Source organism: Lutra lutra, chromosome X, assembly GCF_902655055.1.
Source record: "Lutra lutra chromosome X, mLutLut1.2, whole genome shotgun sequence".
NCBI classification, from domain to species: Eukaryota; Metazoa; Chordata; class Mammalia; order Carnivora; family Mustelidae; genus Lutra; species Lutra lutra.
Window position 1 is genome coordinate 63,781,623 of NC_062296.1, and position 15,388 is coordinate 63,797,010.

At 39.4% G+C, this 15,388-nt stretch overlaps 1 protein-coding gene across 2 annotated transcripts in view; it reads left to right on the plus strand.

Annotated features, from left to right (window-relative positions):
* Positions 1-13,819, plus strand: part of MED14 (mediator complex subunit 14) — a 69,046-nt gene extending 55,227 nt beyond the window's left edge. The window contains exons 24-31 of one of the 2 annotated variants that reach the window (XM_047715207.1): positions 603-734; positions 2,530-2,712; positions 3,657-3,892; positions 5,843-6,022; positions 6,585-6,692; positions 8,372-8,497; positions 8,900-9,092; positions 11,639-13,819. In XM_047715207.1, the coding sequence (XP_047571163.1) occupies positions 603-734; positions 2,530-2,712; positions 3,657-3,892; positions 5,843-6,022; positions 6,585-6,692; positions 8,372-8,497; positions 8,900-9,092; positions 11,639-11,712 (1,232 nt within the window). In that variant the 3' untranslated portion in view covers positions 11,713-13,819. The remainder of the gene's footprint in view (positions 1-602; positions 735-2,529; positions 2,713-3,656; positions 3,893-5,842; positions 6,023-6,584; positions 6,693-8,371; positions 8,498-8,899; positions 9,093-11,638) is intronic. The other variant, XM_047715208.1, reaches the window with a different exon arrangement.
* Positions 13,820-15,388: the final 1,569 nt, after the last annotated feature.

A 15,388-nucleotide genomic window follows, 5' to 3' on the forward strand; every position in this document is an offset into this window, starting at 1 on the left:
CCTCCTCCCTGTATTTTTGCTACTGCCTTTGGGGCCTTTGGACTAGCTCTGCTTCTTGCCTGGAATATCTTACCCCCCTGGGTATCTTCACACCTTACCCTTCACTTACTCACGTGCCCCCTTTTTAGAGCAGTCTTCTGGGGTTGCTTTATAGATACTGCCCCGTTTCCTTGCCCAGGTTTTCTCCATAGCACTTATCACTGCCTGACATATATTTGATGCCTTCCTCATTCTACTAGAACAGAAACTCCATGAGGGCAGGAATTTTTGTCTTGTCAGCTGCTGCATCCCCAGTGCCTACAGCAATGCTTGGCATGAAATTAACATTCATGCCCACTTGCTGAAAGAGTGAATGAGCAAACACAAAAGTACACTGGATATTTTTTTTTAATTCAGTCACTATAAGAGCTAAAATTTGGGCCCAATTGAATTGATCTCTCTCTCTTTTTCCGTAACATAATCATTCCACATTTTCTTTGTGCTATTTAAGGGAGCTTTACTGCTTACTTCTTTAATCTGTAGAGAGAGTCTTAATTTGAGGTCCTTGGCCAGGACATAGTATGTGTCCTGCAAGATCATCTATAATTATTTTCCTTTATTAGGAAATCTGCATGCTGCCAGCTCCCCCAGTGGGGCTTTGAGAGCCCCTTCACCAGCGTCATTTGTTCCAACTCCTCCCCCATCCTCGCATGGAATCTCAATAGGACCAGGGGCCAGTTTTGCTAGTCCACATGGTGAGTCCATACATGGAAATCGCAATAGCTTAAGAATTTGACGTGAAAGTAGTTTTTTGTTAAATAAATTCTTTTCTTATTGCAAAATTAGCACTTTGTTCGTTGGGGAAATCATCAAAGAAAATGAATTTGTCCTGATCCCACCACGCAGAGATCTACCAGTTAGTCTGTCTGCTTTGGACTCTCTCTCCCCCTCGCTTCTGCCTTGCTCTTCCCGTCTAACCCTAACCCCCCGGCTTGCCTGCCTGCTCGCCTCTCTGTTGCTCTCCACCTATCTGCTTGTCTCTCCTCTCAGACACCTCCCCCCACAACTGGGACTATACCATATGTATTGTTTTGAGACTTGAATTCTTTAACTTTCCAACTAAAAAATTCTATTTTGAATTGGTTCAAATAAAGAATACAAGAGGTAGCCAGGGAAGTGTTTTTATGCCACCAACCACCTAGTTGCAGAGATGTGTGCATACACAGGCAAATGCCTATAACTGTTCTTACCGCTTTTACACATGGGACAGCATACTTCAGTGCCTTACTTTTTTCATCTATTTTTTTCCTGAATGCCATGCCAAATCACAGCATAAAGGAATTCCTCAGTTTTTACAGCTGTGTAGCATCTGTGGTTTTACTATCTACTATTAATATTTGTGAGATCTACATCGTCCTACTAAATGGCTTCATAGTATTCCCTTTTGTTGACATACCGTGATTTAACTGCCCTCCTGTTGTATGTTTAGAATGTTTCCTTTTTTTTTTTTTTTTTTTTACAATGGCAAATGGTATCATCTCTGTTCACATGATTATTCCCTTAGGTAAGTTCCTAGACATGGAATTGCTGTCTCAAAGGGTTTGAGAAATGCTGAAGCTTTTGAAACATACTGCAAATTGCTCACCCGAAATGCTGTACCAATTTCCTCTAGCATCAGACAAGAATGTCTATTTTCATGCATCATTGCCAACACAGGGTATTAGGACTTTCAGAATTCGTAGTCATTTTGATAGGTAAAGAATGGTATCTTCTTGTTTAATGTGCATTTCTTTGATCATTAATGAAGTTAAACCTTTTTTCTTTCACTAGTCTTAGGTATTTCTTATTTTATGCCTGCCTATGTATTCTTGTGTTTTTTCTTACCAATTTATAAGACTTTTAAGTTAGGATCATTTACTCTCTGATATATGGTAAAAGTATTTTCTCCATTTATATTTTGATTACAGAGGGGCATAAGTAATATGTTAAAGGTAACTGCGGGATGAAATTTAAATAATCAAATTATTCAGGAAGTTGCTGCTTTCAAGACTTGATTCTTGGTCCATTTCTCAGTCAGCATAGCCTTTACTAAAGAAAGAAAAGGGAAAATTTCCCTCTCCTCAGCCTTGGGTAGAATGAGAAACATAATTTGTCAGGGTTACTTGAAAAATAAAAGATTTCTGCCCTTAAGTGAGCTTTGAGATTTTTTTGCTCAACATTTTCAAAGACGTTTGCAAATAGGTTTTGAAAATAGTAGGTTGTTGCGTAGTGTGTAGATTGTTACACATTGAACATGCTGAAGCTTGTGTGAAGGTACCTTTTATCATTTCTCATTCTGTAGTTTTCTAACTTTGTGTCATGTTAAAAAGTATATAAACTACATAAAATAGAGATTCAGGTGTGCCACATGCAAAAGCCGCATACTTTAGTGAAATAGCGGAGGGAAAAAAAAATGATTGCCTTGTAAAGTGTCGAGTATGTCAGTGGTGTCAAGTACTTTTCAGTTATTAAAATACAGGTTTTGAAAACCATCTGTTCACTTGTTTACAGGAACCCTGGACCCTAGTTCTCCATACACTATGGTGTCACCAAGTGGACGAGCTGGGAACTGGCCAGGGTCTCCTCAAGTGTCCGGCCCCTCACCAGCAACACGCATGCCTGGAATGTCACCAGCCAACCCATCACTACATTCTCCAGTACCAGATGCTTCTCATTCCCCTCGAGCTGGAACAAGTGAGCAGCATCACCATTTTTGTATCTGTTTTAGTCTAACCTCCACGTGATGTCCTGTTGTTGTTTTTTTTCCATCCTCACATTTGAAAGCTGTGACCTGCTTGTTAAATGAAGATACTTAATAACTTAAACTTTAATCCACTTAGTAAATGGTTAATTTGCACAGTTAAAGCAAAATGTAAGAGAGGGAAATGTCTCCTCCAGAAGTCTTATGAGGTGAGCCCTAGTGCTTCTGTTATATCTACTAGCTTAGCTGCAAAACTAGACCTTGAGGGACACCTCAAGTTAACTGACAAGGTTGTACAAATTAACACAGAACAGAATTGTGCACATATGTTAGTTAGCTTTGCCAGGTAACGTTTAATGACTTAGAACAGCAATCTTACATTAGCTCACCATTCCATAGGTTGGTGATTTAGGTTAAGCCAAGTTGGGTGATTTTTCCAGGCTCTGCTTTGCTCACTAGTATATTTATCGTCAGCTCCTGCGTGGGCTGAGGCCTGGCTGGTGTAAAATGGCCCCAGATGGCGTGGCTTCCTCAGCTCCCTGTGGTCTCATACTTGATCGCAGGCTTGTTCACCTGATGGCTGGGCAGGGTTCCAAGAACGTGAGTGGAATCCTAGGTTTGCAGCTGGCTCCACGTCACTTCCCCTGCATTCTTTTAAGTCACAGCAAGTCACATGGCCAGCCCAGGTTCCGGGAAGAGAAATGGGCTCCGTCTCTCAAAGGGCTTGCTACAAAGTCACTTTGCAACTAACCCAGCTATAGGGAAAGGAATCCTGGCCATTTTGCTAATAGGAAGCTAACATAGGATTGTTAGCCACAAGGAATAAGGAAAACAGTATGGATTGCTTTAGAGTAGCAAAGATTTATGATAAAAGCAAAACAGAACAGTGGGATCGTGTGTATTTGTGAATAAAATGACATGTTTTCCTTCCCAAAAGGTTCCCAGACTTTGCCAACAAACATGCCTCCACCTCGTAAACTACCTCAGCGCTCCTGGGCAGCCTCCATACCTACCATCCTCACTCACAGTGCCTTGAACATTTTACTGCTGCCCTCTCCAACACCAGGCCTTGTGCCTGGCCTGGCAGGTAGTTATCTTTGTTCTCCGCTTGAGAGATTCCTTGGATCGGTCATCATGAGACGGCATCTTCAAAGAATTATTCAACAAGAAACGGTATGGGTATCTAGTGAACTCCTCAGTGATGGTTGTCGAAGGATGGTGCTTATAATTGCCCCACGGAACAGCATTTGAACTAAAATGATGTTCCCTCACTTCCTTTAGCTAGCTTGTTGGAACTGTGCTTTCCACACTGCTCTAGCATTAAAAATGGACCCCACTGTTTTCTTTTCCATTCTTACGTTTACATGTTCCTGCATTTTATAGTTTCCTGTGCTATGGCTGACAGGCCCAGAGATAGGTCCTACAGCGTCCCCACAGTGTCATGGGACAAATGCTCCCAGAATCTGCCTTTGCAGAGAGTAGCATACAAGCAGCTGTTGGCCTTCTGGAATCCTCTTACAGGCAGGCTGACTTTGAATCGGATTCTCCATTAAAATAAAATTATTTATGATCACAAGGTTCATGAACAGCTGAATTGATATAGAAAAAGTCAGAAAAAGACTTGTGTCCTGTGGTGATATCCTCAGGAAATAGTTCCGAGGTGATAGCCCTGGTTCTAGAGTCTGACTATCTGGGTTTTTACCCAGTCCATGCCACCAGCTAGCACAAGCTTTGGCAAATCCCTTTACCTTTTTGATAATGGTAAATAATAGTATTTACCTAACTCATAACAGTTGTGGGAGTTCGAGGTATTTCTTATAAAGCCCTTAGCGTAATGTCTTGGTATTATTCAGTACATACTATTTATAACTCTTGATACATGTATGTGTTAATGAGGTAGAATGGCGAATGTTTAAAATATCTGCTCCGTGGATGGCACCAAGCTATTCTGCAACCTTTATATTTAGATTTGAAAATAATAGAGGTCTTAACATAAATTGAATGAATTAGCATTTTAAAAAATTATTATGAGACCTGTGATCTACCCTTTTTCTGCCACTTAGAAGCCACATAAGCTTTCAGGTATTAGAACCTCATTTTGCTCATCTGCATAATTAGTATGTTATGATAGAGCAGGGGTCAATAAACTACTGGCCCCGGTTGGGAGAGGGGAGCAAGTCCTACCCACCACCTGTTTGTAAATGAAGTTTTACTGGAATGTAGTCACATATATTAATTTACGTATTGTTGATGGCAGCTTTCAACTCTGATGGCATCTGAGTAGTTGTGACAGAGACCATGTAGCCTAAAATATTTATTCTCCATTACTTTACAGAAAAATTTCCAGCTATAAGGTCCCAACCCAGATCCAACATTTTGTAATGGTGCTCTTTATTCTTTTCTTCTACTGTGCCATTTTTTAAAAACTTGTGGAAAATTTTAATCACATATGCAAGTTGAGAGTAGAATAGTATAAGAGAATATAATGAACTTCTATGTTCTCATCACCTGCCTTCAACAGTGAACTCCTGTCAGTCTTGTTTCTTCTATAGCTCCTTCTCCCATATGGTTTGACAGCAAGTCCCAGACCTCATTTCATCCATAAAGACAGTTTCTTTATCATCAGATAGCTAGTTGGTGTCCAGATTTCCCAAGTTACCACGGTGTTTACGGTCTAAAGAAGTAACCAAACAAGTTTCTGTCTCTCTGAAACTGGAGACTCCCCCTCCATCTCTTCTCACACAGTTTATTTGTTGAAGCAGCCTTATCTGTTGCTGTGTCAAGTTCCTCACAGTCTGGATTTTGCTGATTGCATCCCTTTGGAATTAACATGTCCTTTTGACCCTCACATTTCTGTAATATTGGTCTACCCTACAAATCTAACCCCTGAATTGTAGCTCAAGTTTGTTACTTTACGAGAATATTCCGTAGGTTGTGTTATGTTCTTCCTTCGAGAGACACCTATAGTTCCTTCTTTGGGATGTTAGCAATCGATGGTTCTCGGGGCCTAGATATTTTTGATTGGGAGCAGGTATCAACTTTTAGTTTTCCATCTGAAACAGTTCTGTTCTCATTCCCTCTTTGTCTTACGGACTAACTTGATGCACCGTTCGTGTTTTGCAGCTGCAGCTGATAAATTCCAACGAACCCGGAGTGATCATGTTTAAAACTGATGCCCTGAAATGCAGAGTAGCCCTTAGTCCGAAAACCAACCAAACACTTCAGCTAAAAGTAACACCTGAAAATGCAGGACAGTGGAAACCCGATGAACTTCAAGTTTTGGAGAAGTTCTTTGAAACAAGAGTATGTGTTCCTTAATGCATAGCTTTAATACAGGCACACCTCGTTTTATTGCACTTTATCTTATTTTGCTTCACAGATACTGGTTTGTTTTTGTTTTTGTTTTTGTTTTTAAAAAATTGAAGGTTTGTGGCAACCCTGCATGAAGCAAGTCCTTCAGGGCCATTTTCCTACCAGCATTTGCTCACTTCATGTCTCCTTGTCACATTTTGGTACTTTTCGTAAAATTTCCAACTTTTTCTTTATTATGGTGACCGATGATTGTGATTCACTGACAGCTCAGGTGGTAGTTAGTGTTTTTTAGCAATAAAGAATTTTTTAAGAGGGGTACATTGTTTTAGACCTAATACCATTGCACACTTAATAGACTACAGTATGATGTGAATAAACATGACTTTTATATGTACTGGGGAAGCTGAAAACTCACTCAACTCACTTTATTGCAATACTTGCTTTATTGGGGTGGGCTGGAACTGAACTCACATCTCCAAGGTATGCCTGCATCATCAACAAAAAGAAGAGTCAAAGTAGAATGTGGAGTAACTTGCTTTATTCATCCCTGTAGGTTGCAGGACCGCCGTTTAAAGCCAATACGTTAATAGCCTTCACCAAGCTGTTAGGAGCTCCTACACACATCCTCAGGGACTGTGTGCATATTATGAAGCTAGAGCTGGTAAGTTAGAGTGACGCGCATACTTCTGTATATAACAAGGACTGTCTGAAGAGGTTGAAGTTGGTGGGAGCAGCGTTTATTGGTTTTCACCTCTTTATGTACTTCTATTTTTCTCTTACACTCTTCTTATTTTTTGAGATTTTATTTATCTTTGAATAGGGAACACAGACAGCCCTTCTGTATCTTTTGAATTGAGATCAAGATGTGATACAGGGGAAATTTCCCATCTATCCCTGTCCAGCTGTCTAGTCTCCCTCCCCACAGGCAACGCAAGTTACCAGTGGCTTACCTCTTAAAACAAATACATTTAATTCACTCTTCCTGCTCCTAGATACTGAAATGATGCTCCTGTGGCTTCTTGTAGTACCATTATGGATTTGTTTTTTAAAATTCTTTAAATTTTTGATCCATTTAAAATATACCTTGGTGTCAAATATGAGGGGTGGATCTGGCTTTTTCAGATGCCCCCAATTCCCCTAATGTCATTTATCAAAAGATCTGTCCTCCCTGGGGAGATGAATTTCTCTTCTTTCCTGTGAAAGTATACAGTTACATAGATGGAATCCAGGTGGCAGCTGATTATATTTTTCCAAGCTTACAGGACTTGCATTCAAATGTTTACAGTATTGCTTTGAGTAATTCCAAATACCTCACTCCTTTTTCCACTTGGTGTTTTACTGTTAATATTGGGGACAGCAGTGTTCCTTTGCTGATAGTCTCAACATTTGGCTTCTGCTCTAGTAGCATGTAGGAACCATTATTTATATCAAAAAGATACCCATTTGAATTTTTGAAGGAATAAGTATTCATGTGGCGAAAACAACAACAACCAAAAAGGCACCAGTGGGGGCGCCTGGGTAGCGCAGTCAGTTAAATGGCTGGCTCTTGATTTTGCCTCAGGTCTCCATCTCAGGACCCTGGCATTGAGCCGTGCCTCAGGCTCTGCACTCAGCAGGGAGTCTGCTTCCAGATTCTCTCTCTCTCTCTCTCCCTCTGCCCTTCCCCCTGCTCATGAGCATTCTTTCTCCAAACTACATAAATACATCTTTAAAAAAAAAAAAAAGGCAGAAAACACCAGTGAACACAGCTTGAGATTATTAACACAGTTTGACAAGTACGTTTTAGAGAAGGAGCTGGGACTGAGGCTGGGACGTCTAGGTGGCATCAGTTAAGAAGGGCCTTGAATACCAGGTCTTGGTCCTGGTAGGGTAAGGGAAAGGAACAACATGTGTCACTGCATGTTGCTAAACATTTGTGACCCCGATTAGAACCATGCTCAAGGACATTCTTCTGGCAGTGGTAGATGGTGGAACTGGGGGAGGCAGCCACCAGAAGGGACCATTAGGGGCCATGAGAGGAAATCACCAGTCCTGGAGCTTGGTTGCATCTGTCAAAGTAGAGAAGTGGGAACGGATGACAGAGACACCAAGGAAGCAGAATCCATAGGCCTTGGGAATTAAAGGAGCGGGAGGAAAGGAAAGGGGAACACGTCACACAGGTCTGGAGTTGACTTTGCATGTAGGAACGTCACGTATGCATTTTCTTTGAAATAATGCAGGCTGTTATCTTTATGTTCTATTAATAATAGATTGTATAAAATAAGATCCTAACCTTTCAGACTCCTATACTAGAGTGTAATTTTAAATGTTCATATAACTTTATCATGATTTCAAAAACAGTTTCCTGACCAGGCAACACAGCTAAAATGGAACGTCCAGTTTTGCCTGACGATCCCTCCCAGCGCACCGCCCATTGCACCCCCTGGGACGCCTGCTGTGGTGCTGAAATCCAAAATGCTATTTTTTGTAAGTACTACCCGATGTGTGTGAGTGTGTGTGTGCACGCACGCACACGTGCAGAGCCCCTGAGGAAAAAGCCATGCGAGGATAATAGAACAACTCTGGGATTACTTCAGAGTTAACTGTCGCTCTGAACACAGGCTCAGACTCCTTAATTGTCAGCTTAGACCTGATGTACTCCCGATTCTTCCAGTAATAACAGAAACATATTGAACTAGATAATTGTGTGGCACGGTTGCATCTTAACCATAACATTCAATCGTTTGTCACTTTTCTTGTCATCTCTAGTTTTCTTATGTCCAAGGTATCTTAATCTGATAGAGTAAATAATACCTTTGATAAATGGAGGCAAATGTTTTATTTTCTTACTACGTTTTTATTCTTTTTGTATGTGTTGTGTGTCTTCAGCTTCAACTAACTCAGAAAACGTCGGTCCCTCCCCAAGAACCTGTTAGTATTATAGTTCCAATCATTTATGACATGGCTTCAGGTACAACCCAACAGGCAGACATTCCCAGACAGCAGAACTCTTCTGTTGCTGCTCCCATGATGGTCAGCAACATTCTGAAGAGGTTTGCAGAGATGAACCCACCACGACAAGGTACATGACCAGTAGATGATATTTTATTGCATATATGTTATAAAAGTTCTTTTGAGAGATTCCTCCTCCTTTCCTCTGCTCCCACCTTACCCACCTCCCCCCCCCTCCTGCAATCCTAGTAATAGAGCGCTGATTGCTGTGGCCCTCTTAATGTCTGCCTGTCGCTTTCTTCCTTTCTCACTGGTTCTTCATTTTTGTCCATGTCTCTGCTGCCTGGACCTCATTTTTGTTAGTGATTTACTATTGGGACTGACCCAGTTGCTAATGCCAGAAGTTTGTATTTCTAGCACACATTGCCACAGAGCCGTAGGTTAGGACGATAGACTTTTTCATGGCTGTGAATTCCTGCCCTACCATCGATCCCTGCCACTCTGTACATCACCAGTTGAAATGCATGTCGGTTTCTCATATTTCATGGTTCGATCATGAATAGAATATTATCATTCAAAGTTCTGTATCTTCTAAATGTTTTGTGAAGAATAAAAGCTGATACAAATGGCATCACTGCTTTTTGGGCTTCTTAATAAGTATCAGGCGGGTGCAAGTGAACCTTTTCACCAAGTGCACAATGAAGCTCTCAGACAACATTTTCGAGGAACCCTGGATGTTTCTGGCAGGTAAACCAGGTCCCTTCCACACTGTGGTAGCTTACACGGAACACACAACTCCTAGCAGTGGTGAATGTTTGGTCACAAAAAGAGCACTTTTCTTCCATTTTGCTTGTTGCTAATTTTAAGGAAATTAAGTTTCAATTAAAATTTGCTTATTTCTACTATTAAGGAAGTCCTCTAGCTTTCTGCTTAGGATGTATGATAACAGAATTACATTTTTAAATGAGGGAAAGTTGTTCTCTGAAACATTCTTTAGGTACCACAGTGTTAAAATTTTACTAGAAACAGGAATCACGGGAGAAACTGTTTTTCGTTATTTATTTCTCCATATTGTATATACATAGGCAAGTTTTCACTCATATAGAGTTTACAAGGAATGCACTGGGCAGTAGAGAAGGGTACGCTTCCTTTGCTGTAAGACTTCTTCCACTTCTTACAATTTTCTCCTTTCATCCTTTGACTTATCTCTTCTTTCAGCTACAAATAGGTCCTTCAGAAACAAAGTTTAAAGTTAAAAGAATTTTCAAAGTAGCAGTCCAGTAGAACTTTGATGATAAGACCATTTCTTCACAAGCAGATGATTATCATTACTGTGTCTTGTGGAATTTACAGTTAAAAAGAAAGAATGTTTTGATCCTCTTGGGATCAGACACATTTTTCTACCTATCAATAATGAAAATGTGTTTTTAAAAAAGGAAAAAGAAGGATATAACTTTTCCTTTTATTTGAGAAATTGTTGGGATGTTTTGGGAGTGTTTTTCTTTACTTTTTTTAGTCTTTTTTTTTTTTAATGTCTACCTTAGATTGGGCAAGCCTGGGGTTTCATTTTTTTCTCTGTACCAGTTGGAGGGAAGCTTGCAGTAACTTGCACAGGGTCACTGCATGTCCCGCCCTTTGCCAAAAGGCCATTCTTCCATTGAGGCCTCCCGTTCTCTCACTATAGTGTTAGGCCATGCACCAGGAAAGGGACCCAGCTTTTGGTTAATATTATTTACAGCTGGTTTGGGTTTATTATATTTAAGATTATGTAATGTTCATAAGAAGTACGAGGCAGGGTCTCTGGTTTCTTTGAGCAAAGGGGAAATTGAAAGGATGAGTCATTAGCCTCCCCCCACCTGCCCGCCCTGAACAAGTCTTGTTTTTGGATTGTCGGTGTGCCATATACTTCAGCGTCCCCTCCCCGCCCCACCCCCGTACCTGTTACTTCCTCCCGTTCCACTGAAGTGCTTTTAAGAATCACTCTCTTTTCATTAACTGATATAAATGTTGAACTCCAGAAGTTGATCATTTCCTTTACGTTTGAGAAAAATCCAAAATGTGTCATAGAACTGCACTGCCCAATATAACTGTCACTAGCCACATGTGGCTATTTAAATTCAAGCTAGTTAAAATTAACTAAAATTTAAAATTCAGTTCCTCAGGCACACTAGCTACATGACAGGTACTCAGGAGCCACGGTGCACATACGGAGTATTTCCATCAGCACACAAAGTTCTGTTGGACAGTGCGATCATAGGCATTTTTACCTGGCCTTTAAAGCAACTTTAGAAGGACATCTTGCTGTTGTAACTGATGCATAAATCTAAACTCGATCTTTTCATTAGATTCAGAATGCATAAACAAACTCTCAGTAGCATTGAAACCCAATTTTAAAGGCTTATCCAATGCTCCAGTGTTTCAGTGGAGAAACTCAAGGCATTTCTCCTTAAATTCAAACCTAACTTGGACTTGCCCAGAATTTCCTAAGAAAAACAAAACCAGAACCAAGTATCATAACACCGAAGCTCAATTCCCTGTAGCCTGTGCAGTTAGTCTTTTATTTTGACCCTTGAAGTACTTGCTGATTTTAGATTTAATTATCCCTACCCCCACCAGTGTGTTGACAGCATCTTTCCTGTATTGCGAATAGCTAATGACCATTTTTCTCTGTTGCAGGTGAATGCACAATATTTGCAGCTGTTCGTGATTTAATGGCTAATCTTACACTGCCCCCTGGTGGGCGTCCATAGACACTATTGTTTTTAAACCAGGAAGGCTGACAAATGAGACAAAACAGCAAAAAAAAAAAAAAAAAAAAAAAAAAAAGAATTTAGTCTTCAGTTTAAAAAAGGACTTTTTTGACTTTAAGAGCTAAATATTCTAAACTGGCAAAAATTTTCAGGGTGCACTTCTTTCATCAAAAAGACCATCAATCTTTTTTGTATAGTGAACTTGTATAGTGTGTTTAAATGGGACACATTTCAAGCTAGGTAAAACATCGGTGTCCACTTGCCAGTAATAGATTTAATATTCTGTTTTATACTATAAAGTTATGGAAATGCCAAACTTGTTTATTTAATTGTTTTCTTATGTTTTGGGTGTAATAGTCCTTTTTTTGGTTTTTGTTTTGTTTTTTAAGGCAGGTCTGTCATTTTTGAATACTGTAAAACTGTGATAAACTTTATATTGAAGCTGTATTTTAATATGCCCGCTTTGAGTCCTTACATGAAAATGTTCTGGGAGTTGTTATAAACACATCCCAAGGAAGCAATATTTAATAAAACTAGGTTTAAAAAAAGCAAAACAAAACAAACAGTGACACTCACTTGTGTGTATATCAGCTCTGTAGACTTCTCCTGGCCTCCCTTCATCTTTCACCTGGTGGAGCCAATAATTAATTTCTAATGATAATGTCTGAAATTTGACCAAAAACATCTTCTTTGTTTCAAGATTAATTTATTTTCTTCAGACATTCCTAACTTGATTGGTGGTGAACGTTTAGCACTGTAGTTGTCTTTTAGTGTAGGATTCGAGTAAAAAACAAGGTGAACCCGTCTTTGAGAAGAGACAGCGGGTAGTTCGTATTGATCAAGGATCTCAGATACTGCAATCATTCTCATCCGTTGAAGATAAGGAAACTTTTCTGTTAGGCAAATTTAGTTTACAGGATACTTCTGCATACAGCATGAATTAGGAAACCTAGAACTTGAGTGTTCCACCCTTGCATGAAATTTCTGTGACATTTCTTTATCTTGCTTAACTTCTCCGCCCTTGCCTTCCCCACCACGCTTGGGGTTGTTCTAAACAATCCTAACTTAATTCATTGTCAACAAAATGGTAAAGTGTTTCGCTTGGAAGAAACCTGGTTACAGTGCCCTCACTTTGAAGAATCCAAGATTCGGTGCCCGTCCAGGGTCAAGTGGAGTTTCTGGTACTGACACATCTCAGCAGAGTTTCTTTTTGGAGCACCGTGCTGTCTCTCCCGGGAGTCAGGGACTTTTTTAAGCTTCAAAGAATGTGATTAGAAGAGAAGCAAAGGTCTTCTGGTGATCTAATGTTATTTGGGAAAGTTTTTTATGTGATAATACTGTACTGAGTTATTTGGTCACAGGAATATTGGCTCTCCAGTAAATTGTAGATGCTCTAATTCCACTTTAAGATGATTTGAGCTTCTGTTAACTATCAACTACCAAATTCTAATTTCAGGCATCTCACTGCAGCTATGTTATATCTGTTCTCAACTTCGCTTGATTCTCCATTCACTTCTGGTCAGAGTACAGGCCTTCTTTGCCTTTCTTCGTTGTCTTATTTCTACCTTTATCCCCTGCTTCTCGCCCAGCTCTACCACTGTTTAGGAACAGGTTACTGGACTTTATCCTTCCTTTAACTTACCTTTTATCCTTCGGTTTTCAGTTCTCCTTAAAATGGGAATCACATCAGTTTGGCAATCTAACATGTCTTTATCAAGGGTCAGCCCTTTTCTGTTGGGAGCTGAGTCCTTTCTTTCATGTAGAAATCTACATGTATATACAAGAAATGTATTTTTATCAGCAGGATAATATTGTCTCAAATTTTATGAAAAGAGTAAACTTTTCAGGTATTCTTTTTAAGTGTGGTTTTGAAACGTTAATTGTATTTTTTAAACACGATGCATTCAGTGGACACTTTTTTCCTGATTATAACTCGTCTCTGAATGCCTCGTGCAAATCAAAATAGGATTCAGTGAGCAGAATTTGCTTTTGATGCGTAAGAATAAACCCATGAATATGAATTTTGATATGTTTGGTACTTGGAATTGAAATATACTTTATTAAAGCTTGAAAACACTAGCATTCAAATCTTAGGTTTCAGCATAAACCATGTCTTTTGCCTCTTTTGTTACCCAGGTTCAATCAAAGGGACTGGATGCCCATAGTAGTTTTTTTTCTGATAGGTAGTTGGGGTCTTAACTTTGAAAGTGCTTTCAATGTAATTTTAGTAATTTCGGTAATAAAATTTGTACAAGTTTCAGAGAACTACCAACTCTCTCTAGTTAATTTGCATGGAGACATTTTGGACTGTAGTCTGGCTTAGCATTATTTTGATCTCGAAAGAAGAAATTGGTCCTGATTTGCCAGCTTCTTTTTTTCATTTGCTGAAATGCTGTTTCAGAATGTATAGGAGTACTTTCAGAATTAGAGAGGAAGAAAGCAAAAAATTCAACAGAACATAATCAAGTTACTAATAACAGGGACCAAACCTTATGTATGAAAGTTAAATATGAGCTAGTGCAAGCTGAAACTAAAATACACGTGATTTGAATTTAAATACCATTAATAACTTGCAGTTAATACAGGAACTCATTCAGCCACAGGATACTAACCGTTTGTTAGTCATTCTGTGGACCATGATTAATTTGATAACTTCAAGAAGTATAATTTTGCTACTTTAAATTCAGAACCCAGTTTCTACATAAAAAAGTTTCTTTCATGATTTTTCCCTCAAAGAACTACCTATTATGTTTTACTTAAATATTTATTAATCCAAGTTCTTGATATAAAAATCCATATACAGAAAATTTTAAGAGAACTTAGCAGGAAACTTAAAGGACAGAAAGGAAAAACATTAATGCATATTTTATTATTTCTTGGGAAATTTCCTCTTTCATTTGGTTTGATGGGAGTGGACAGTCTTATGTCTAAGGAAATGAATTGTTATTTACCTAGGGTGGATTTAGTATTGAGGTTATTAAGAAAAAAAGCAGAGGCCAACGAGCATTGTGCTGCACAACCCAGAAGACCAGATCTCACAATTTTCTATATATTGTCTCCACTTCCAAGTGGCCAGTGATGTGTTCAAATACCTTGCCCAGAAATATGACTGATGATGACACGTTTAGATCCATGTAAAATAATAGCTAATAGTTACTGAGAGCTTTCTATTGCCAGGCACTGTCCTAAGTATTTCAATGTGTATTTAATCCTCAGAACAACTCAATGGGGTAGGTATTAATATCCTCCTTTTACAGATGAGTAAACTGAGCCCCAGAGAAATGAAGTAATTTGCTGAGTTCAAAATTAAGTTTACTTAAGATCAAACAGTTGAAAAGGGGCAGTTGAAATTCAGAGCTAGGGCTCCTACACACTGGTGCCACTTTGCTCTTAACCACGAAGTCAGGGGAAAGTTTTAACACTCTTCCAAGCTCAAGAAGCTCACTAAAAAGCAACTAAAACTGAGAGGACTTCTTGTCAAAAGGAGTTGACAGTCCATGCCTTCTGATCCTCATGGCACTTACTTGGAAGTTAACTAAGACTGCCTTATGTAAAAAGCACTAATTATAACCAAGAGTATTAAATAATCATCCAAGCTGGATGCTTCAGGACCATAGTGGAAGAAGCCCTTATCCGGCTCCGGGTGGCGCAGCCCTCCACAGAATCCAGGGGATGC